The sequence below is a fragment of the Crinia signifera genome, chromosome 3 (genome assembly GCF_055691185.1).
Source record: "Crinia signifera chromosome 3, ASM5569118v1, whole genome shotgun sequence".
NCBI classification, from domain to species: domain Eukaryota; kingdom Metazoa; phylum Chordata; class Amphibia; order Anura; family Myobatrachidae; genus Crinia; species Crinia signifera.
In genome coordinates, this window is record NC_139219.1 from 341099122 (window position 1) to 341124871 (window position 25750).

Genomic DNA, 25750 nt, shown 5'->3' on the forward strand with positions numbered 1-25750 from the left:
TATGTATGTTACATGCATGTGCCATGGACTCCCCCGGGCGCGGTTCTCCTTCACGTGACAAGACCACTGACCCCATCTATGTATGTTACATGCGTGTGCGATGGACTCACCCGGGCGCGGTTCTCCTTCACGTGACAAGAACACTGACCCCATCTATGTATGTTACATGCGTGTGCGATGGACTCACCCAGGGGCGGTTCTCCTTCACGTGACAAGAACACTGACCCCACCTATGTATGTTACATGCATGTGCCATGGACTCACCCGGGCGCGGTTCTCCTTCACGTGACAAGAACACTGACCCCATCTATTTATGTTACATGCGTGTGCAATGGACTCACCCGGGCGCGGTTCTCCTTCACGTCCGCCCAGTACTTATGGAACTTGACGATGTTGAGATGTTCCAGCTGAATCAGATTATCAAACACGGCCTTAACTTTGTCCTGTAATACAGCCGCCAATCAGGAGAAAGTTCCGGCTGGGTCATACTCAGCACCACTATATATCACACACCTACCTCTTGTAGCTTGAAATTCTTCCTTTCTGAGAACTGCACCTCATTCCAGACCACCTCCACCCCCTCCTCTGTGTCCATGGCCAGGTAGGCGCAGTCAATGCCGGGCACATTGCGCTGGTTCACCTGGTGGGGAACAGAGAACGAGAGAGATGGAATGAATATATATTTTATTACACAGCACCTATAACATAGCACCCAACTAGCAGCAGGGCTGGGGGTATCACAGCATGGGGGGGGATTAGGTGCCATCACTGTACCATCCCTTTTATACCATACAAAGCACCCCGCTAGCTACAGGGCTGGGGGTATGACAGCATTGGAGGGGGGGGGGGGGGGGAATAATCCATCACAGAACCATCCCTTTTATACCATACACAGAACCTCACTAGCAGCAGGGCTGGGGGTATGACAGCATTGGAGGGGGGGGGGGGGGGGGGGGGGGAGGGATAAGGTGCCATCACAGAACCATCCCTTTTATACCATACACAGCACCTCACTAGCAGCAGGGTTGGGGGTATGACAGCATAAGGGTGGGGGGGGGGATAAGGTGCCATCACTGCACCATTCCCCCTATACCATACATAGCACCTATTATATTACACAGCACCCCGCTAGCTGCAGGGCTGGGGGTATCACAGCATTGGGGAGGGGGGGGATAAGGTGCCATCACTGCACCATTAACCCTATACCATACATAGCACCTCACTAGCAGCAGGGCTGGGGGTATCACAGCATTGGGGAGGGATAAGGTGCCATCACTGCACCATTCCCCCTATACTCCCTATACCGCACTAGCTGCAGGGCTGCCGATAAGCTCCCGGTCTCTGGATAACACTGCACTGTTCTACCCTCTATAACACACACATCATTTGTTGTGTACACAGCGGTCAGGTAGAGTCACAGCTTACACAGATCTATGCGCTGTCACCAGCTCACCTCTTCACGCCGCTTCTGCCAGCGACCACAAGGCGACTCCTCCAGGATCTCAGACTCATCTTCACTTTCCTCCTCCTCTTCCTCTTCTTGGGCAGCTACGGAAGGGGTGCTCACAGGGGGGGACATAGAAACCGCACTCTCCAGTTTAGGGTCCGAGCCGGTGCTTGCAGCCACTTTACCTTCACCTTCAGACATTATATGGGAGCGTGAGCAAGTGTGTAACGTCGCGGCACCTGGAGAGCACACAAAGCACAACCATGAGCACGGCAACGCCAGCTATACAAAGTGACGGCAGATGTGTGACACCGGGGGAGACCGCAGCACCGGGAGACCGCAGCACCGCAACGCCAGCTGTACACAGTGACGGCAGATGTGTAACACCGGGGGAGACCGGGAGACCGCAGCACCACAACGCCAGCTATACATAGTGACGGCAGATGTGTAACACCGGGGGAGACCGCAACACCGGGAGACCGCAGCACCACAACGCCAGCTATACATAGTGACGGCAGATGTGTAACACCGGGGGAGACCGCAACACCGGGAGACCGCAGCACCACAACGCCAGCTATACATAGTGACGGCAGATGTGTAACACCGGGGGAGACCGCAACACCGGGAGACCGCAGCACCACAACGCCAGCTGTACATAGCGACGGCAGATGTGTAACACCGGGGGAGACCGCAGCACCAGCTATACATAGTGACGGCAGATGTGTAACACCGGGGGAGACCGCAACACCGGGAGACCGCAGTACCAAAACGCCAGCTATACATAGTGACGGCAGATGTGTAACACCGGGGGAGACCGCAACACCACAACGCCAGCAATACATAGTGACGGCAGACGTGTAAAACCGGGGGAGACCGCAACACCACAACGCCAGCTATACATAGTGACGGCAGATGTGTAACACCGGGGAAGATCGCAGCACCGGGAGATCGCAACACCACAACGCCAGCTATACATAGTGACGGCAGATGTGTAACACCGGGGGAGACCGCAACACCAGGAGACCGCAGCACCACAACACCAGCTGTACATAGTGACGGCAGATGTGTAACACCGGGAGACCGCAGCACCACAACGCCAGCTATACATAGTGACGGCAGATGTGTAACACCGGGAGACCGCAGCACCACAACGCCAGCTATACATAGTGACGGCAGATGTGTAACACCGGGGGAGACCGCAACACCGGGAGACCGCAGCACCACAACACCAGCTGTACATAGTGACGGCAGATGTGTAACACCGGGGGAGACCGCAACACCGGGAGATCGCAACACCACAACGCCAGCTATACATAGTGACGGCAGACGTGTAACACCGGGGGAGAGCGCAGCACCACAACGCCAGCTGTACATAGTGACGGCAGACGTGTAACACCGCGGGAGACCGCAACACCGGGAGACCGCAGCACCACAACGCCAGCTGTACATAGTGACGGCAGATGTGTAACACCGGGGGAGACCGCAACATCGGGAGACCGCAGCACCACAACGCCAGCTGTACATAGTGACGGCAGAGGTGTAACACCGGGGGAGACCGCAACACCGGGAGACCGCAGCACCACAACGCCAGCTGCACATAGTGACGGCAGATGTGTAACACCGGGGGAGACCGGGAGACCGCAGCACCACAACGCCAGCTGTACATAGTGACGGCAGATGTGTAACACAGGGGGAGACCGGGAGACCGCAGCACCACAACGCCAGCTGCACATAGTGATGGCAGATGTGTAACACCGGGGGAGACCGGGAGACCGCAGCACCACAACGCCAGCTGTACATAGTGACGGCAGATGTGTAACACCGGGGGAGACCGGGAGACCGCAGCACCACAACGCCAGCTATACATAGTGACGGCAGATGTGTAACACCGGGGGAGACCGGGAGACCGCAGCACCACAACGCCAGCTGTACATAGTGATGGCAGATGTGTAACACCGGGGGAGACCGCAGCACCACAACGCCAGCTGCACATAGTGATGGCAGATGTGTAACACCGGGAGACCGCAGCACCACAACGCCAGCTGTACATAGTGACGGCAGATGTGTAACACCGGGGGAGACTGGGAGACCGCAGCACCACAACGCCAGCTAAACATAGTGACGGCAGATGTGTAACACCGGGAGACCGCAGCACCACAATGCCAGCTATACATAGTGATGGCAGATGTGTAACACCGGGGGAGACCGCAACACCAAGAGACCGCAGCACCACAACGCCAGCTGTACATAGTGACGGCAGATGTGTAACACCGGGAGAGACCGCAACACCACAACGCCAGCTATACATAGTGACAGCAGATGTGTAACAGTGGGAGACCGCAGCACCACAATGACAGCTGTACATAGTGACGGCAGATGTGTAACACCGGGAGACCGCAGCACCACAATGCCAGCTATACATAGTGACGGCAGATGTGTAACACCGGGAGAGACCGCAACACCACAATGACAGCTGTACATAGTGACCGCAGATGTGTAACACCGGGAGACTGCAGCACCACAAGGCCAGCAATACATAGTGACGGCAGATGTGTAACACCGGGAGACCGCAGCACCACAAGGCCAGCTATACATAGTGACGGCAGATGTGTAACACCGGGGGAGACCGCAACACCAGCTGTACATAGTGACACAGATGTGTAACACCGGGAGAGACCATAGCACCACAACGCCAGCTGTAAATAGTGACGGCAGATGTGTAACACCGGGAGAGACGGCAACACCACAATGACAGCTGTACATAGTGACGGCAGATGTGTAACACCGGGGGAGACCGGGAGACCGCAGCACCACAACGCCAGCTATACATAGTGACGGCAGATGTGTAACACCGGGGGAGACCGGGAGACCGCAGCACCACAACGCCAGCTGTACATAGTGACGGCAGATGTGTAACACCGGGGGAGACCGCAGCACCACAACGCCAGCTGCACATAGTGATGGCAGATGTGTGAGACCGGGAGACCGCAGCACCACAACGCCAGCTGTACATAGTGACGGCAGATGTGTAACACCGGGGGAGACTGGGAGACCGCAGCACCACAACGCCAGCTATACATAGTGACGGCAGATGTGTAACACCGGGAGACCGCAGCACCACAATGCCAGCTATACATAGTGACGGCAGATGTGTAACACCGGGGGAGACCGCAACACCAGGAGACCGCAGCACCACAACGCCAGCTGTACATAGTGACGGCAGATGTGTAACACCGGGAGAGACCGCAGCACCACAACGCCAGCTGTACATAGTGATGGCAGATGTGTAACACCGGGGGAGACTGCAGCCACAACACCACAATGACAGCTGTACATAGTGACGGCAGATGTGTAACACCGGGGGAGACCGCAACACCGGGAGACCGCAGCTGCAACACCACAATGACAGCTATACATAGTGACAGCAGATGTGTAACAGGGGGGGGGGGGGGGGAGACTGCAGCCACAACACCACAATGACAGCTGTACATAGTGACGGCAGATGTGTAACATTGGGGGAGACCGCAGCTGCAACACCACAATGACAGCTATACATAGCGACGGCAGATGTGTAACACCTGGGGAGACTGCAGCCACAACACCACAATGACAGCTGTGCATAGTGACGGCAGATGTGTAACACTGGGGGAGACCGCAACACCGGGAGACCGCAGCTGCAACACCACAATGACAGCTATACATAGCGACGGCAGATGTGTAACACCGGGGGAGACTGCAGCCACAACACCACAATGACAGCTATACATAGTGACGGCAGATGTGTAACACCGGGAGAGATGGCAACACCACAATGACAGCTGTACATAGTGACAGCAGATGTGTAACACGGGGGGAGACTGCAGCCACAACACCACAATGACAGCTATACATAGTGACGGCAGATGTGTAACACCGGGGGAGACCGCAGCACCACAACGCCAGCTGTACATAGTGACGGCAGATGTGTAACACCGGGAGAGATGGCAACACCACAATGACAGCTGTACATAGTGACGGCAGATGTGTAACACCGGGGGAGACCGCAGCACCAGGAGACCGCAGCACCACAACGCCAGCTGTACATAGTGACGGCAGATGTGTAACACCGGGAGAGACCGCAACACCTCAACGCCAGCTATACATAGTGACGGCAGATGTGTAACACCAGGGGAGACCGCAGCACCACAACACCAGCTGTACATAGTGATGGCAGATGTGTAACACGGGGGAGACTGCAGCCACAACACCACAATGACAGCTGTACATAGTGACAGCAGATGTGTAACATGGGGGGAGACTGCAGCCACAACACCACAATGACAGCTGTACATAGTGACAGCAGATGTGTAACACGGGGGGAGACTGCAGCCACAACACCACAATGACAGCTGTACATAGTGACAGCAGATGTGTAACACGGGGGGAGACTGCAGCCACAACACCACAATGACAGCTGTACACAGTGACACAGTGACAGCAGATGTGTAACACGGGGGGAGACTGCAGCCACAACACCACAATGACAGCTGTACATAGTGACGGCAGATGTGTAACACCGGGGGAGACCGCAGCACCACAACGCCAGCTGTACATAGTGACGGCAGATGTGTAACACCAGGGGAGACCGGGAGACCGCAGCACCACAACGCCAGCTATACATAGTGACGGCAGATGTGTAACACCGGGGGAGACCGCAACACCAGGAGACCGCAGCACCACAACGCCAGCTATACATAGTGACGGCAGATGTGTAACACCGGGGGAGACCGCAACACCGGGAGACAGCAGCACCAAAACGCCAGCTATACATAGTGACGGCAGATGTGTAACACCGGGAGAGACGGCAACACCACAATGACAGCTGTACATAGTGACGGCAGATGTGTAACACCGGGGGAGACCGCAACACCGGGAGACCGCAGCACCACAACACCAGCTGTACATAGTGTTGGCAGATGTGTAACACCGGGGGAGACCGCAACACCACAACGCTGTCTATACATAGTGACACAGATGTGTAACACCGGGAAAGACCGCACCACCACAATGACAGCCGTACATAGTGACGGCAGATGTGTAACACCGGGAGAGACCGCAGCACCACAACGCCAGCTATACATAGTGACGGCAGATGTGTAACACCGGGGGAGACCGCAACACCGGGAGACCGCAGCACCACAACGCCAGCTATACATAGTGACGGCAGATGTGTAACACCGGGGGAGACCGCAACACCACAGCGACAGCTATACATAGTGACGGCAGATGTGTAACACGGGGGGGACGGGACTGCAGCCACAACACCACAATGACAGCTGTACACAGTGACACAGTGACAGCAGATGTGCAACACCGGGGGAGACTGCAGCCACAACATCACAATGACAGCTGTACATAGTGACAGCAGATGTGTAACACCGGGGGAGACTGCAGCTGCAACACCACAATGCCAGCTGTACATAGTGACGGCAGATGTGTAACACCGGGGGAGACTGCAGCTGCAACACCACAATACCAGCTGTACATAGTGACGGCAGATGTGTAACACGGGGGGGGGGGGAGACCGCAGCAGTAACGCATCAGTACATACAAGAGGGGGGGTGGGGGAGTAAGGATCAGTACATACACATACAGGAGGGGGAGTAGGGATTGGCACATACACAGTGTTCACTGTAGGATTTTTTTAGGGCAGGGTGCTGACCACCAGCCAGGGCACATATATTAGAAATTTACATTAGAAACAAAATTTAAAAAAATTACACACTGCATTAGGTTTTGTTCATTAAACATCTTCACACTCTGCTATGTCCATTATATATTCTGTCGTAATGCCAATTACACATTATGGCCTACACTGTGATGCCTCCTACACATTATACCACACACCATTAGCCAATATGCCCATTACATATCCTGTCGTAATGCCAATTACACATTATGGCACACACTGTAATGCCTCCTACACGTTATACCACACACCATAATAGCCAACATGCCCATTACATATTCTGTCGTAATGACAATTACACATTATGGCCCACACTGTAATACCTCCTACACATTATACCACACACCATAATAGCCAACATGCCCATTACATATCCTGTCGTAATGCCAATTACACATTATGGCACACACTGTAATGCCTCCTACACATCATACCACACACCATAATGGCCAACATGCCCATTACATATTCTGTCATAATGCCAATTACACATTATGGCACACACTGTAATGCCTCCTACACATTATACCACACACCATAATAGCCAACATGCCCATTACATATTCTGTCGTAATGACAATTACACATTATGGCACACACTGTAATACCTCCTACACATTATACCACACACCATAATAGCCAACATGCCAATTACATATCCTGTCATAATGACAATTACACATTATGGCCCACACTGTAATGCCTCCTACACATTATAAAACACACCATAATAGCCAACATGCCCATTACATATCCTGTCGTAATGCCAATTACACATTATGGCCCACACTGTAATACCTCCTACACATTATACCACACACCATAATAGCCAACATGCCCATTACATATTCTGTCGGAATGACAATTACACATTATGGCCCACACTGTAATGCCTCCTACACATTATACCACACACCATAATAGCACACACCAAAAGTTCTCAGCGGCATGTCAGCACGGTGGGGGCAGCATAAGGATGTACAATACTACACACAAAAAGGGCAGGGTGCATTTTGAGGTTTTAAAAATGGGCAGGGTGTGGCACTCTGCAAAAGAAGCTTAGAAGGGACATACATACAGTAGGGGGAGTAGGGATCGGTACATACACATACATGAGGGGGGAGTAGGGATCAGTACATACACATACATGAGGGGGGAGTAGGGATCAGCACATACAAGAGGGGAGTAGGGATGAAGAATGAGGAGGGTAAGGGAGTAGAGATGAGGATGGGGGGGGGAGTAGGGATGAGGATGGGGCGGGAGTAGGAATGAGGATGGGGCGGGAGTAGGAATGAGGATGGGGCTGGAGTAGGGATGAGGATGGGGCTGGAGTAGGGATGAGGATGGGGCTGGAGTAGGGATGAGGATGGGGCTGGAGTAGGGATGAGGATGGGGCTGGAGTAGGGATGAGGATGGGGCTGGAGTAGGGATGGGGGGGGGGGAGTAGGGATGAGGATGGGGGGGGGGTAGGGATGAGGATGGGGGGGGGGGTAGGGATGAGGATGGGGGGGAGTAGGGATGAGGATGGGGGGGGGAGTAGGGATGAGGATGGGGGGGGGGGGGGAGTAGGGATGAGGATGGGGGGGGGAGTAGGGATGAGGATGGGGGGGGGAGTAGGGATGAGGATGGGGGGGAGTAGGGATGAGGATGTGGGGTGTAGGGATGAGGATGGGGGGGGGAGTAGGGATGAGGATGGGGGGGAGAAGGGATGGGGGGGGGAGTAGGGATGAGGATGGGGGGGAGTAGGGATGAGGATGGGGGGGAGTAGGGATGAGGATGGGGGGGAGTAGGGATGAGGATGGGGGGGGAGTAGGGATGAGGATGGGGGGGGATGAGGATGGGGGGGATGAGGATGGGGGGGAGTAGGGATGAGGATGGGGGGAGAGTAAGGGATGAGGATGGGGGGAGAGTAAGGGATGAGGATGGGGGGGAGTAGGGATGAGGATGGGGGGGAGTAGGGATGAGGATGGGGGGGGGAGTAGGGATGAGGATGGGGGGGGGGGAGTAGGGATGAGGATGGGGGGGGGGGAGTAGGGATGAGGATGGGGGGAGAGTAAGGGATGAGAATGGGGGGAGAGTAAGGGATGAGGATGGGGGGAGAGTAAGGGATGAGGATGGGGGGAGAGTAAGGGATGAGGATGGGAAGGTGTAGGTATGAGGAGGGTGGGAGTAGATGAGAGTGGTGATAGGGGGGGGGGGGGGGGGGGGTCACCGCTGGTTACCTCAGGTTTCGGGCCCCGATATTAGGGGAAGCTCTGACAGATATCAGCGCCGAGCAGTGACGTCAGACGCAGGAGACGTAATAACGTCACTCATGTTCCCGGATTACGGCTCCTGCTGCGTGGCTTCCCATACCAACGTGCGCTGTCCTCCTGACTAGAGGAGGGCGGGGCGGGGCAGCGGGAGGTGTGGGCGGGGCGGGGAGAGGGAGGTGTGGGCGGGGCAGCGGGAGGTGTGGGCGGGAGCACAGGCGGCCTGAGTGACAGCAGGGACGAGGTGCCCGAATGTGCCAGGCATGTACCATGTAGTACCAGGGGGTGTGCTGCAGACACAGGGGACGAGGGGGAGCCGGGTGTGCCCAGTACTGGAAGAGGGGGGTTGCTGGGGTACCTGTGTCCACTGCCACTAGGTGAGTGAGGGTCCCTGCATACATAGTGGAGCATACCTCCCAGCATGCCCCTCTCCAGGAGGACACAATGCTCTGTTCCTGGGCTTCCCTGGTAATGTATGATTGCCAGCACCTGTGGTGACACCTTTCTTATCAGTTACCTAGCTCCCCACAGGTGCTGGCAATCATACATTATCCATACCTCCCAGCATGCCCCTCTCCAGGAGGACACAATGCTCTGTTCCTGGATTTCCCTGGTAATGTATGAATGCCAGCACCTGTGGTAACACCTTTCTTATCAGTTACCTAGCTCCCCACAGGTGCTGGCAATCCTACATTATCCATACCTCCCAGCATGCCCCTCTCCAGGAGGACACAATGCTCTGCTCCTGGGCTTCCCTGGTAATGTATGATTGCCAGCACCTGTGGTGACACCTTTCTTATCAGTTACCTAGCTCCCCACAGGTGCTGGCAATCATACATTATCCATACCTCCCAGCATGCCCCTCTCCAGGAGGACACAATGCTCTGTTCCCGGGCTTCCCTGGTAATGTAGGATTGCCAGCACCTGTGGTGACACCTTTCTTATCAGTTACCTAGCTCCCCACAGGTGCCGGCAATCATACATTATCCATACCTGCCAGCATGCCCCTCTCCAGGAGGACACAATGCTCTGCTCCTGGGCTTCCCTGGTAATGTATGATTGCCAGCACCTGTGGTGACAACTTTCTTATCAGTTACCTAGCTCCCCACAGGTGCTGGCAATCATACATTATCCATACCTCCCAGCATGCCCCTCTCCAGGAGGACACAATGCTCTGCTCCTGGGCTTCCCTGGTAATGTATGATTGCCAGCACCTGTGGTGACACCTTTCTTATCAGTTACCTAGCTCCCCACAGGTGCTGGCAATCATACATTATCCATACCTCCCAGCATGCCCCTCTCCAGGAGGACACAATGCTCTGTTCCTGGATTTCCCTGGTAATGTATGATTGCCAGCACCTGTGGTGACACCTTTCTTATCAGTTACCCAGCTCCCCACAGGTGCTGGCAATCATACATTATCCATACCTCCCAGCATGCTCCTCTCCAGGAGGACACAATGCTCTGTTCCTGGATTTCCCTGGTAATGTATGATTGCCAGCACCTGTGGTGACACCTTTCTTATCAGTTACCCAGCTCCCCACAGGTGCTGGCAATCATACATTATCCATACCTCCCAGCATGCCCCTCTCCAGGAGGACACAATGCTCTGTTCCTGGGCTTCACTGGTAATGTAGGATTGCCAGCACCTGTGGTGACACCTTTCTTATCAGTTACCTAGCTCCCCACAGGTGCTGGTAATCCTACATTATCCATACCTCCCAGCATGCCCCTCTCCAGGAGGACACAATGCTCTGTTCCTGGGCTTCCCTGGTAATGTATGACTGCCAGCACCTGTGGTGACACCTTTCTTATCAGTTACCTAGCTCCCCACAGGTGCTGGCAATCATACATTACCCATACCTCCCAGCATGCCCCTCTCCAGGAGGACACAATGCTCTGTTCCTGGGCTTCCCTGGTAATGTATGATTGCCAGCACCTGTGGTGACACCTTTCTTATCAGTTACCCAGCTCCCCACAGGTGCTGGCAATCATACATTACCCATACCTCCCAGCATTCCCTTCTCCAGGAGGACACAATGCTCTGTTCCTGGGCTTCCCTGGTAATGTATGACTGCCAGCACCTGTGGTGACACCTTTCTTATCAGTTACCTAGCTCCCCACAGGTGCTGGCAATCATACATTACCCATACCTCCCAGCATGCCCCTCTCCAGGAGGACACAATGCTCTGTTCCTGGGTTTCCCTGGTAATGTAGGATTGCCAGCACCTGTGGTGACACCTTTCTTATCAGTTACCTAGCTCCCCACAGGTGCTGGCAATCCTACATTATCCATACCTCCCAGCATGCCCCTCTCCAGGAGGACACAATGCTCTGTTCCTGGGCTTCCCTGGTAATGTATAATTGCCATCACCTGTGGTGACACCTTTCTTATCAGTTACCTAGCTCCCCACAGGTGCTGGCAATCATACATTATCCATACCTCCCAGCATGCCCCTCTCCAGGAGGACACAATGCTCTGTTCCCGGGCTTCCCTGGTAATGGAGGATTGCCAGCACCTGTGGTGACACCTTTCTTATCAGTTACCTAACTCCCCAGAGGTGCTGGCAATCATACATTATCCATACCTCCCAGCATGCCCCTCTCCAGGAGGACACAATGCTCTGTTCCTGGGCTTCCCTGGTAATGTATAATTGCCATCACCTGTGGTGACACCTTTCTTATCAGTTACCTGGCTCCCCACAGGTGCTGGCAATCATACATTATCCATACCTCCCAGCATGCCCCTCTCCAGGAGGACACAATGCTCTGTTCCCGGGCTTCCCTGGTAATGTAGGATTGCCAGCACCTGTGGTGACACCTTTCTTATCAGTTACCTAGCTCCCCACAGGTGCCGGCAATCATACATTATCCATACCTGCCAGCATGCCCCTCTCCAGGAGGACACAATGCTCTGCTCCTGGGCTTCCCTGGTAATGTATGATTGCCAGCACCTGTGGTGACAACTTTCTTATCAGTTACCTAGCTCCCCACAGGTGCTGGCAATCATACATTATCCATACCTCCCAGCATGCCCCTCTCCAGGAGGACACAATGCTCTGTTCCTGGGCTTCCCTGGTAATGTATGATTGCCAGCACCTGTGGTGACACCTTTCTTATCAGTTACCTAGCTCCCCACAGGTGCTGGCAATCATACATTATCCATACCTCCCAGCATGCCCCTCTCCAGGAGGACACAATGCTCTGCTCCTGGGCTTCCCTGGTAATGTATGATTGCCAGCACCTGTGGTGACACCTTTCTTATCAGTTACCTAGCTCCCCACAGGTGCTGGTAATCCTACATTATCCATACCTCCCAGCATGCCCCTCTCCAGGAGGACACAATGCTCTGTTCCTGGGCTTCCCTGGTAATGTATGATTGCCATCACCTGTGGTGACACCTTTCTTATCAGTTACCTAGCTCCCCACAGGTGCTGGCAATCATACATTATCCATACCTCCCAGCATGCCCCTCTCCAGGAGGACACAATGCTCTGTTCCTGGGCTTCCCTGGTAATGTAGGATTGCCAGCACCTGTGGTAACACCTTTCTTATCAGTTACCTAGCTCCCCACAGGTGCTGGCAATCATAGATTATCCATACCTCCCAGCATGCCCCTCTCCAGGAGGACACAATGCTCTGCTCCTGGCCTTCCCTGGTAATGTAGGATTGCCAGCACCTGTGGTGACACCTTTCTTATCAGTTACCTAGCTCCCCACAGGTGCTGGCAATCCTACATTATCCATACCTCCCAGCATGCCCCTCTCCAGGAGGACACAATGCTCAGTTCCTGGGCTTCCCTAGTAATGTATGATTGCCAGCACCTGTGGTGACACCTTTCTTATCAGTTACCTAGCTCCCCACAGGTGCTGGCAATCCTACATTATCCATACCTCCCAGCATGCACCTCTCCAGGAGGACACAATGCTCTGCTCCTGGGCTTCCCTAGTAATGTATGATTGCCAGCACCTGTGGTGACACCTTTCTTATCACTTACCTAGCTCCCCACAGGTGCTGGCAATCCTACATTATCCATACCTCCCAGCATGCCCCTCTCCAGGAGAACACAATGCTCTGTTCCTTGACTTCCCTGGTAATGTATGATTGCCGGCACCTGTGGTGACACCTTTCTTATCAGTTACCTAGCTCACCACAGGTGCTGGCAATCATACATTATCTATACCTCCCAGCATGCCCCTCTCCAGGAGGACACAATGCTCTGTTCCTGGCCTTCCCTGGTAATGTATGATTGCCAGCACCTGTGGTGACACCTTTCTTATTAGTTACCTAGCTCCCCACAGGTGCTGGCAATCATACATTATCCATAAGTCCCAGCATGCCCCTCTCCAGGAGGACACAATGCTCTGTTCCTGGGCTTCCCTGGTAATGTAGGATTGCCAGCATCTGTGGTGACACCTTTCTTATCAGTTACCTAGCTCCCCACAGGTGCTGGCAATCCTACATTATCCATACCTCCCAGCATGCCCCTCTCCAGGAGAACACAATGCTCTGTTCCTGGAATTCCCTGGTAATGTATGATTGCCGGCACCTGTGGTGACACCTTTCTTATCAGTTACCTAGCTCACCACAGGTGCTGGCAATCATACATTATCTATACCTCCCAGCATGCCCCTCTCCAGGAGGACACAATGCTCTGTTCCTGGGCTGCCCTGGTAATGTATGATTGCCACCACCTGTGGTGACACCTTTCTTATCAGTTACCCAGCTCCCCACAGGTGCTGGCAATCCTACATTATCCATACCTCCCAGCATGCCCCTCTCCAGGAGGACACAATGCTCTGCTCCTGGGCTTCCCTGGTAATGTATGATTGCCAGCACCTGTGGTGACACCTTTCTTATCAGTTACCTAGCTCCCCACAGGTGCTGGTAATCCTACATTCTCCATACCTCCCAGCATGCCCCTCTCCAGGAGGACACAATGCTCTGTTCCTGGGCTTCCCTGGTAATGTATGATTGCCAGCACCTGTGGTGACACCTGTCTTATCAGTTACCTAGCTCCCCACAGGTGCTGGCAATCATACATTATCCATACCTCCCAGCATGCCCCTCTCCAGGAGGACACAATGCTCTGTTCCTGGGCTTCCCTGGTAATGTATGATTGCCAGCACCTGTGGTGACACCTGTCTTATCAGTTACCTAGCTCCCCACAGGTGCTGGCAATCATACATTATCCATACCTCCCAGCATGCCTCTCTCCAGGAGGGACACAATGCTCTGCTCCTGGGCTTCCCTGGTAATGTATGATTGCCAGCACCTGTGGTGACACCTTTCTTATCAGTTACCTAGCTCCCCACAGGTGCTGGCAATCCTACATTATCCATACCTCCCAGCATGCCCCTCTCCAGGAGGACACAATGCTCTGCTCCTGGGCTTCCCTAGTAATGTATGATTGCCAGCACCTGTGGTGACACCTTTCTTATCACTTACCTAGCTCCCCACAGGTGCTGGCAATCCTACATTATCCATACCTCCCAGCATGCCCCTCTCCAGGAGAACACAATGCTCTGTTCCTTGACTTCCCTGGTAATGTATGATTGCCGGCACCTGTGGTGACACCTTTCTTATCAGTTACCTAGCTCACCACAGGTGCTGGCAATCATACATTATCTATACCTCCCAGCATGCCCCTCTCCAGGAGGACACAATGCTCTGTTCCTGGCCTTCCCTGGTAATGTATGATTGCCAGCACCTGTGGTGACACCTTTCTTATCAGTTACCCAGCTCCCCACAGGTGCTGGCAATCATACATTATCCATACCTCCCAGCATGCCCCTCTCCAGGAGGACACAGTGCTCTGTTCCTGGGCTTCCCTGGTAATGTATGATTGCCAGCACCTGTGGTGACACCTTTCTTATCAGTTACCTAGCTCCCCACAGGTGCTGGCAATCATACATTATCCATACCTCCCAGCATGCCCCTCTCCAGGAGGACACAATGCTCTGTTCCTGGGCTTCCCTGGTAATGTATGATTGCCAGCACCTGTGGTGACACCTTTCTTATCAGTTACCTAGCTCCCCACAGGTGCTGGCAATCATACATTATTCATAAGTCCCAGCATGCCCCTCTCCAGGAGGACACAATGCTCTGTTCCTGGGCTTCCCTGGTAATGTAGGATTGCCAGCATCTGTGGTGACACCTTTCTTATCAGTTACCTAGCTCCCCACAGGTGCTGGCAATCCTACATTATCCATACCTCCCAGCATGCCCCTCTCCAGGAGAACACAATGCTCTGTTCCTGGAATTCCCTGGTAATGTATGATTGCCGGCACCTGTGGTGACACCTTTCTTATCAGTTACCTAGCTCACCACAGGTGCTGGCAATCATACATTATCTATACCTCCCAGCATGCCCCTCTCCAGGAGGACACAATGCTCTGTTCCTGGGCTGCCCTGGTAATGTATGATTGCCACCACCTGTGGTGACACCTTTCTTATCAGTTACCCAGCTCCCCACAGGTGCTGGCAATCATACATTATCCATACCTCCCAGCATGCCCCTCTCCAGGAGGACACAATGCTCTGTTCCCGGGCTTCCCTGGTAATGTAGGATTGCCAGCACCTGTGGTGACACCTTTCTTATCAGTTACCTAACTCCCCAGAGGTGCTGGCAATCATACATTATCCATACCTCCCAGCATGCCCCTCTCCAGGAGGACACAATGCTCTGTTCCTGGGCTTCCCTGGTAATGTATAATTGCCATCACCTGTGGTGACACCTTTCTTATCAGTTACCTGGCTCCCCACAGGTGCTGGCAATCATACATTATCCATACCTCCCAGCATGCCCCTCTCCAGGAGGACACAATGCTCTGTTCCCGGGCTTCCCTGGTAATGTAGGATTGCCATCACCTGTGGTGACACCTTTCTTATCAGTTACCTAGCTCCCCACAGGTGCTGGCAATCATACATTATCCATACCTCCCAGCATGCCCCTCTCCAGGAGGACACAATGCTCTGTTCCCGGGCTTCCCTGGTAATGTAGGATTGCCAGCACCTGTGGTGACACCTTTCTTATCAGTTACCTAACTCCCCAGAGGTGCTGGCAATCATACATTATCCATACCTCCCAGCATGCCCCTCTCCAGGAGGACACAATGCTCTGTTCCTGGGCTTCCCTGGTAATGTATAATTGCCATCACCTGTGGTGACACCTTTCTTATCAGTTACCTGGCTCCCCACAGGTGCTGGCAATCATACATTTTCCATACCTCCCAGCATGCCCCTCTCCAGGAGGACACAATGCTCTGTTCCCGGGCTTCCCTGGTAATGTAGGATTGCCAGCACCTGTGGTGACACCTTTCTTATCAGTTACCTAGCTCCCCACAGGTGCCGGCAATCATACATTATCCATACCTGCCAGCATGCCCCTCTCCAGGAGGACACAATGCTCTGCTCCTGGGCTTCCCTGGTAATGTATGATTGCCAGCACCTGTGGTGACAACTTTCTTATCAGTTACCTAGCTCCCCACAGGTGCTGGCAATCATACATTATCCATACCTCCCAGCATGCCCCTCTTCAGGAGGACACAATGCTCTGTTCCTGGGCTTCCCTGGTAATGTATGATTGCCAGCACCTGTGGTGACACCTTTCTTATCAGTTACCTAGCTCCCCACAGGTGCTGGCAATCATACATTATCCATACCTCCCAGCATGCCCCTCTCCAGGAGGACACAATGCTCTGCTCCTGGGCTTCCCTGGTAATGTATGATTGCCAGCACCTGTGGTGACACCTTTCTTATCAGTTACCTAGCTCACCACAGGTGCTGGTAATCCTACATTATCCATACCTCCCAGCATGCCCCTCTCCAGGAGGACACAATGCTCTGTTCCTGGGCTTCCCTGGTAATGTATGATTGCCATCACCTGTGGTGACACCTTTCTTATCAGTTACCTAGCTCCCCACAGGTGCTGGCAATCATACATTATCCATACCTCCCAGCATGCCCCTCTCCAGGAGGACACAATGCTCTGTTCCTGGGCTTCCCTGGTAATGTAGGATTGCCAGCACCTGTGGTAACACCTTTCTTATCAGTTACCTAGCTCCCCACAGGTGCTGGCAATCATAGATTATCCATACCTCCCAGCATGCCCCTCTCCAGGAGGACACAATGCTCTGCTCCTGGCCTTCCCTGGTAATGTAGGATTGCCAGCACCTGTGGTGACACCTTTCTTATCAGTTACCTAGCTCCCCACAGGTGCTGGCAATCCTACATTATCCATACCTCCCAGCATGCCCCTCTCCAGGAGGACACAATGCTCAGTTCCTGGGCTTCCCTAGTAATGTATGATTGCCAGCACCTGTGGTGACACCTTTCTTATCAGTTACCTAGCTCCCCACAGGTGCTGGCAATCCTACATTATCCATACCTCCCAGCATGCACCTCTCCAGGAGGACACAATGCTCTGCTCCTGGGCTTCCCTAGTAATGTATGATTGCCAGCACCTGTGGTGACACCTTTCTTATCACTTACCTAGCTCCCCACAGGTGCTGGCAATCCTACATTATCCATACCTCCCAGCATGCCCCTCTCCAGGAGAACACAATGCTCTGTTCCTTGACTTCCCTGGTAATGTATGATTGCCGGCACCTGTGGTGACACCTTTCTTATCAGTTACCTAGCTCACCACAGGTGCTGGCAATCATACATTATCTATACCTCCCAGCATGCCCCTCTCCAGGAGGACACAATGCTCTGTTCCTGGCCTTCCCTGGTAATGTATGATTGCCAGCACCTGTGGTGACACCTTTCTTATTAGTTACCTAGCTCCCCACAGGTGCTGGCAATCATACATTATCCATAAGTCCCAGCATGCCCCTCTCCAGGAGGACACAATGCTCTGTTCCTGGGCTTCCCTGGTAATGTAGGATTGCCAGCATCTGTGGTGACACCTTTCTTATCAGTTACCTAGCTCCCCACAGGTGCTGGCAATCCTACATTATCCATACCTCCCAGCATGCCCCTCTCCAGGAGAACACAATGCTCTGTTCCTGGAATTCCCTGGTAATGTATGATTGCCGGCACCTGTGGTGACACCTTTCTTATCAGTTACCTAGCTCACCACAGGTGCTGGCAATCATACATTATCTATACCTCCCAGCATGCCCCTCTCCAGGAGGACACAATGCTCTGTTCCTGGGCTGCCCTGGTAATGTATGATTGCCACCACCTGTGGTGACACCTTTCTTATCAGTTACCCAGCTCCCCACAGGTGCTGGCAATCCTACATTATCCATACCTCCCAGCATGCCCCTCTCCAGGAGGACACAATGCTCTGCTCCTGGGCTTCCCTGGTAATGTATGATTGCCAGCACCTGTGGTGACACCTTTCTTATCAGTTACCTAGCTCCCCACAGGTGCTGGTAATCCTACATTCTCCATACCTCCCAGCATGCCCCTCTCCAGGAGGACACAATGCTCTGTTCCTGGGCTTCCCTGGTAATGTATGATTGCCAGCACCTGTGGTGACACCTGTCTTATCAGTTACCTAGCTCCCCACAGGTGCTGGCAATCATACATTATCCATACCTCCCAGCATGCCCCTCTCCAGGAGGACACAATGCTCTGTTCCTGGGCTTCCCTGGTAATGTATGATTGCCAGCACCTGTGGTGACACCTGTCTTATCAGTTACCTAGCTCCCCACAGGTGCTGGCAATCATACATTATCCATACCTCCCAGCATGCCTCTCTCCAGGAGGGACACAATGCTCTGCTCCTGGGCTTCCCTGGTAATGTATGATTGCCAGCACCTGTGGTGACACCTTTCTTATCAGTTACCTAGCTCCCCACAGGTGCTGGCAATCCTACATTATCCATACCTCCCAGCATGCCCCTCTCCAGGAGGACACAATGCTCTGCTCCTGGGCTTCCCTAGTAATGTATGATTGCCAGCACCTGTGGTGACACCTTTCTTATCACTTACCTAGCTCCCCACAGGTGCTGGCAATCCTACATTATCCATACCTCCCAGCATGCCCCTCTCCAGGAGAACACAATGCTCTGTTCCTTGACTTCCCTGGTAATGTATGATTGCCGGCACCTGTGGTGACACCTTTCTTATCAGTTACCTAGCTCACCACAGGTGCTGGCAATCATACATTATCTATACCTCCCAGCATGCCCCTCTCCAGGAGGACACAATGCTCTGTTCCTGGCCTTCCCTGGTAATGTATGATTGCCAGCACCTGTGGTGACACCTTTCTTATCAGTTACCCAGCTCCCCACAGGTGCTGGCAATCATACATTATCCATACCTCCCAGCATGCCCCTCTCCAGGAGGACACAGTGCTCTGTTCCTGGGCTTCCCTGGTAATGTATGATTGCCAGCACCTGTGGTGACACCTTTCTTATCAGTTACCTAGCTCCCCACAGGTGCTGGCAATCATACATTATCCATACCTCCCAGCATGCCCCTCTCCAGGAGGACACAATGCTCTGTTCCTGGGCTTCCCTGGTAATGTATGATTGCCAGCACCTGTGGTGACACCTTTCTTATCAGTTACCTAGCTCCCCACAGGTGCTGGCAATCATACATTATCCATAAGTCCCAGCATGCCCCTCTCCAGGAGGACACAATGCTCTGTTCCTGGGCTTCCCTGGTAATGTAGGATTGCCAGCATCTGTGGTGACACCTTTCTTATCAGTTACCTAGCTCCCCACAGGTGCTGGCAATCCTACATTATCCATACCTCCCAGCATGCCCCTCTCCAGGAGAACACAATGCTCTGTTCCTGGAATTCCCTGGTAATGTATGATTTCCGGCACCTGTGGTGACACCTTTCTTATCAGTTACCTAGCTCACCACAGGTGCTGGCAATCATACATTATCTATACCTCCCAGCATGCCCCTCTCCAGGAGGACACAATGCTCTGTTCCTGGGCTGCCCTGGTAATGTATGATTGCCACCACCTGTGGTGACACCTTTCTTATCAGTTACCCAGCTCCCCACAGGTGCTGGCAATCCTACATTATCCATACCTCCCAGCATGCCCCTCTCCAGGAGGACACAATGCTCTGCTCCTGGGCTTCCCTGGTAATGTATGATTGCCAGCACCTGTGGTGACACCTTTCTTATCAGTTACCTAGCTCCCCACAGGTGCTGGTAATCCTACATTCTCCATACCTCCCAGCATGCCCCTCTCCAGGAGGACACAATGCTCTGTTCCTGGGCTTCCCTGGTAATGTATGATTGCCAGCACCTGTGGTGACACCTTTCTTATCAGTTACCTAGCTCCCCACAGGTGCTGGCAATCATACATTATCCATACCTCCCAGCATGCCCCTCTCCAGGAGGACACAATGCTCTGTTCCTGGGCTTCCCTGGTAATGTATGATTGCCAGCACCTGTGGTGACACCTGTCTTATCAGTTACCTAGCTCCCCACAGGTGCTGGCAATCATACATTATCCATACCTCCCAGCATGCCTCTCTCCAGGAGGGACACAATGCTCTGCTCCTGGGCTTCCCTGGTAATGTATGATTGCCAGCACCTGTGGTGACACCTTTCTTATCAGTTCCCTAGCTCCCCACAGGTGCTGGCAATCCTACATTATCCATACCTCCCAGCATGCCCCTCTCCAGGAGGACACAATGCTCTGCTCCTGGGCTTCCCTAGTAATGTATGATTGCCAGCACCTGTGGTGACACCTTTCTTATCACTTACCTAGCTCCCCACAGGTGCTGGCAATCCTACATTATCCATACCTCCCAGCATGCCCCTCTCCAGGAGAACACAATGCTCTGTTCCTGGACTTCCCTGGTAATGTATGGTTGCCGGCACCTGTGGTGACACCTTTCTTATCAGTTACCTAGCTCACCACAGGTGCTGGCAATCATACATTATCTATACCTCCCAGCATGCCCCTCTCCAGGAGGACACAATGCTCTGTTCCTGGCCTTCCCTGGTAATGTATGATTGCCAGCACCTGTGGTGACACCTTTCTTATCAGTTACCCAGCTCCCCACAGGTGCTGGCAATCATACATTATCCATACCTCCCAGCATGCCCCTCTCCAGGAGGACACAGTGCTCTGTTCCTGGGCTTCCCTGGTAATGTATGATTGCCAGCACCTGTGGTGACACCTTTCTTATCAGTTACCTAGCTCCCCACAGGTGCTGGCAATTATACATTATCCATACCTCCCAGCATGCCCCTTTCCAGGAGGACACTATGCTCTGTTCCTGGGCTTCCCTGGTAATGTATGATTGCCAGCACCTGTGGTGACACCTTTCTTATCAGTTACCTAGCTCACCACAGGTGCTGGCAATCATACATTATCTATACCTCCCAGCATGCCCCTCTCCAGGAGGACACAATGCTCTGTTCCTGGGCTTCCCTGGTAATGTATGATTGCCAGCACCTGTGGTGACACCTTTCTTATCAGTTACCTAGCTCCCCACAGGTGCTGGCAATCATACATTATCTATACCTCCCAGCATGCCCCTCTCCAGGAGGACACAATGCTCTGTTCCTGGGCTTCCCTGGTAATGTATGATTGCCAGCACCTGTGGTGACACCTTTCTTATCAGTTACCTAGCTCCCCACAGGTGCTGGCAATCATACATTATCCATAAGTCCCAGCATGCCCCTCTCCAGGAGGACACAATGCTCTGTTCCTGGGCTTCCCTGGTAATGTAGGATTGCCAGCATCTGTGGTGACACCTTTCTTATCAGTTACCTAGCTCCCCACAGGTGCTGGCAATCATACATTATCCATACCTCCCAGCTTGCTCCTCTCCAGGAGGACACAATGCTCTGCTCCTTGGCTTCCCTGGTAATGTATGATTGCCGGCACCTGTGGTGACACCTTTCTTATCAGTTACCTAGCTCACCACAGGTGCTGGCAATCATACATTATCTATACCTCCCAGCATGCCCCTCTCCAGGAGGACACAATGCTCTGTTCCTGGGCTGCCCTGGTAATGTATGATTGCCACCACCTGTGGTGACACCTTTCTTATCAGTTACCCAGCTCCCCACAGGTGCTGGCAATCCTACATTATCCATACCTCCCAGCATGCCCCTCTCCAGGAGGACACAATGCTCTGCTCCTGGGCTTCCCTGGTAATGTATGATTGCCAGCACCTGTGGTGACACCTTTCTTATCAGTTACCTAGCTCCCCACAGGTGCTGGCAATCATACATTATCCATACCTCCCAGCATGCCCCTCTCCAGGAGGACACAATGCTCTGTTCCTGGGCTTCCCTGGTAATGTATGATTGCCAGCACCTGTGGTGACACCTGTCTTATCAGTTACCTAGCTCCCCACAGGTGCTGGCAATCATACATTATCCATACCTCCCAGCATGCCTCTCTCCAGGAGGGACACAATGCTCTGCTCCTGGGCTTCCCTGGTAATGTATGATTGCCAGCACCTGTGGTGACACCTTTCTTATCAGTTACCTAGCTCCCCACAGGTGCTGGCAATCCTACATTATCCATACCTCCCAGCATGCCCCTCTCCAGGAGGACACAATGCTCTGCTCCTGGGCTTCCCTAGTAATGTATGATTGCCAGCACCTGTGGTGACACCTTTCTTATCACTTACCTAGCTCCCCACAGGTGCTGGCAATCCTACATTATCCATACCTCCCAGCATGCCCCTCTCCAGGAGAACACAATGCTCTGTTCCTGGACTTCCCTGGTAATGTATGATTGCCGGCACCTGTGGTGACACCTTTCTTATCAGTTACCTAGCTCACCACAGGTGCTGGCAATCATACATTATCTATACCTCCCAGCATGCCCCTCTCCAGGAGGACACAATGCTCTGTTCCTGGCCTTCCCTGGTAATGTATGATTGCCAGCACCTGTGGTGACACCTTTCTTATCAGTTACCCAGCTCCCCACAGGTGCTGGCAATCATACATTATCCATACCTCCCAGCATGCCCCTCTCCAGGAGGACACAGTGCTCTGTTCCTGGGCTTCCCTGGTAATGTATGATTGCCAGCACCTGTGGTGACACCTTTCTTATCAGTTACCTAGCTCCCCACAGGTGCTGGCAATCATACATTATCCATACCTCCCAGCATGCCCCTTTCCAGGAGGACACTATGCTCTGTTCCTGGGCTTCCCTGGTAATGTATGATTGCCAGCACCTGTGGTGACACCTTTCTTATCAGTTACCTAGCTCACCACAGGTGCTGGCAATCATACATTATCTATACCTCCCAGCATGCCCCTCTGCAGGAGGACACAATGCTCTGTTCCTGGGCTTCCCTGGTAATGTATGATTGCCAGCACCTGTGGTGACACCTTTCTTATCAGTTACCTAGCTCACCACAGGTGCTGGCAATCCTACATTATCCATACCTCCCAGCATGCCCCTCTCCAGGAGGACACAATGCTCTGTTCCTGGGCTTCCCTGGTAATGTATGATTGCCAGCACCTGGGGTGACACCTTTCTTATCAGTTACATAGCTCCCCACAGGTGCTGGTAATCATACATTATCCATACCTCCCAGCATGCCCCTCTCCAGGAGGACACAATGCTCTGTTCCTGGGCTTCCCTGTTAATGTATGATTACCAGCATCTGTGGTGACACCTTTCTTATCTGTTACCTAGCTCCCCACAGGTGCTGGCAATCCTACATTATCCATACCTCCCAGCATGCCCCTCTCCAGGAGGACACAGTGCTCTGTTCCTGGACTTCCCTGGTAATGTAGGATTGCCAGCACCTGTGGTGACAACTTTCTTATCAGTTACCTAGCTCCCCACAGGTGATGGCAATCATACATTATCCATACCTCCCAGCATGCCCCTCTCCAGGAGGACACAATGCTCTGTTCCTGGGCTTCCCTGGTAATGTAGGATTGCCAGCACCTGTGGTGACACCTTTCTTATCAGTTACCTAGCTCACCACAGGTGCTGGCAATCATACATTATCCATACCACCCAGCATGCCCCTCTCCAGGAGGACACAATGCTCTGCTCCTGGGCTTCCCTGGTAATGTATGATTGCCAGCACCTGGGGTGACACCTTTCTTATCAGTTACAAAGCTCCCCACAGGTGCTGGCAATCATACATTATCTATACCTCCCAGCATGCCCCTCTCCAGGAGGACACAATGCTCTGCTCCTGGGCTTCCCTGGTAATGTATGATTGCCAGCACCTGGGGTGACACCTTTCTTATCAGTTACATAGCTCCCCACAGGTGCTGGCAATCATACATTATCCATACCTCCCAGCATGCCCCTCTCCAGGAGGACACAATGCTCTGTTCCTGGGCTTCCCTGGTGTAACGATCAGATCAGGTGATCGATCAAATTAACGTATGCCTCCTGTTATGATTATCTGTCCGGTCAATGTATGTCTGATATTGGTGTAATAGTTATGTCTCCTGTGAGTATTGGAATCAGGGCATGTCTTGTATGTAAACTGTAGGTGACCCTGGTTTGAGTTTGAGGCCTGTATTCCCTCAGTGTGACATCTGTGGACTTCTCCGGAGTTAGGATGTAAGATAAGATCTGAGCCCCTCATAAACCATGGTCCAGGAGAAGAGGTTAGAGTTTGTCCCCTTCCTTCACATCTCTTATCAGTGGGTCTGCTATGCAAGGAAGGAGGATCAATCACTTTGAAAACAGCAGACTGTAGAAAATACATTGCCAGGGACCTTCCACACTCCTTCAGCATGGAAAGAGTGGAATCCCAAGGGTGGGAGGGATGAGGGAGTCTGCAAGGTATAACTAAGACCTTTCTCCCTATAGTCAGTGTCACTACCTGGGGGTCTAGCAAACAGGCTGTAGGCGACGAGAGATTTCTTGTGGAGGACCCCCCCACGTCAGGATCTGTATTTAAGTGTAAGATAGGTTCTGTCATTTTTTTCTTTTTATTTTATCTCTGAAATTTGCATTTAATCGTTGTGTGTACTTTTAAAATCATTGTAATGTCTTGTAACTATTTTCTAAAGCTCTGTAGTATTTCTAGGAATAAATAACATATTCCCAGTTCTGGTTCTGTGTTCCTAAGACTCATTATCCTCAGAAGAGAAAGGCTGGCAAGCGTTACCATTGTTATCTTGTATTGTGTGGTCAGGGGCGAGCCAAGCCGCCCCTTGCGCAGTTTCAGGCGCTAAAATCAGGTTTTGGCTGGTGGCAGTGTACCTCAAGGAAAGGACCCGAGTGTCCTGAGTGAACCCCAGTCACGGCCGGCGCTGCTCAGATTGACGTATCGGAGCAGGCGACTGGTGGGTCCGTGACATTTGGTGGCAGCGGTGGGATGGAGAATTCATTTTTCTCTTTAAGAACTTAAGTGAGTGTGGGTAGAATTTTATGAGAAATACCCACATCACCAGAAT

At 52.9% G+C, this 25750-nt stretch overlaps 1 protein-coding gene across 1 annotated transcript in view; it reads right to left on the reverse strand.

The window, feature by feature from the left end:
- NRBP1 (nuclear receptor binding protein 1) overlaps positions 1-9545 on the reverse strand; it is a 106043-nt gene extending 96498 nt beyond the window's left edge. The window contains exons 1-4 of the mRNA XM_083175121.1: positions 9398-9545; positions 1454-1686; positions 518-640; positions 321-443 (exon numbers count right to left, since the gene is read on the reverse strand). Coding sequence (XP_083031247.1) covers positions 321-443; positions 518-640; positions 1454-1648 — 441 coding nt within the window. The 5' untranslated portion in view covers positions 1649-1686; positions 9398-9545. The remainder of the gene's footprint in view (positions 1-320; positions 444-517; positions 641-1453; positions 1687-9397) is intronic.
- Positions 9546-25750: the final 16205 nt, after the last annotated feature.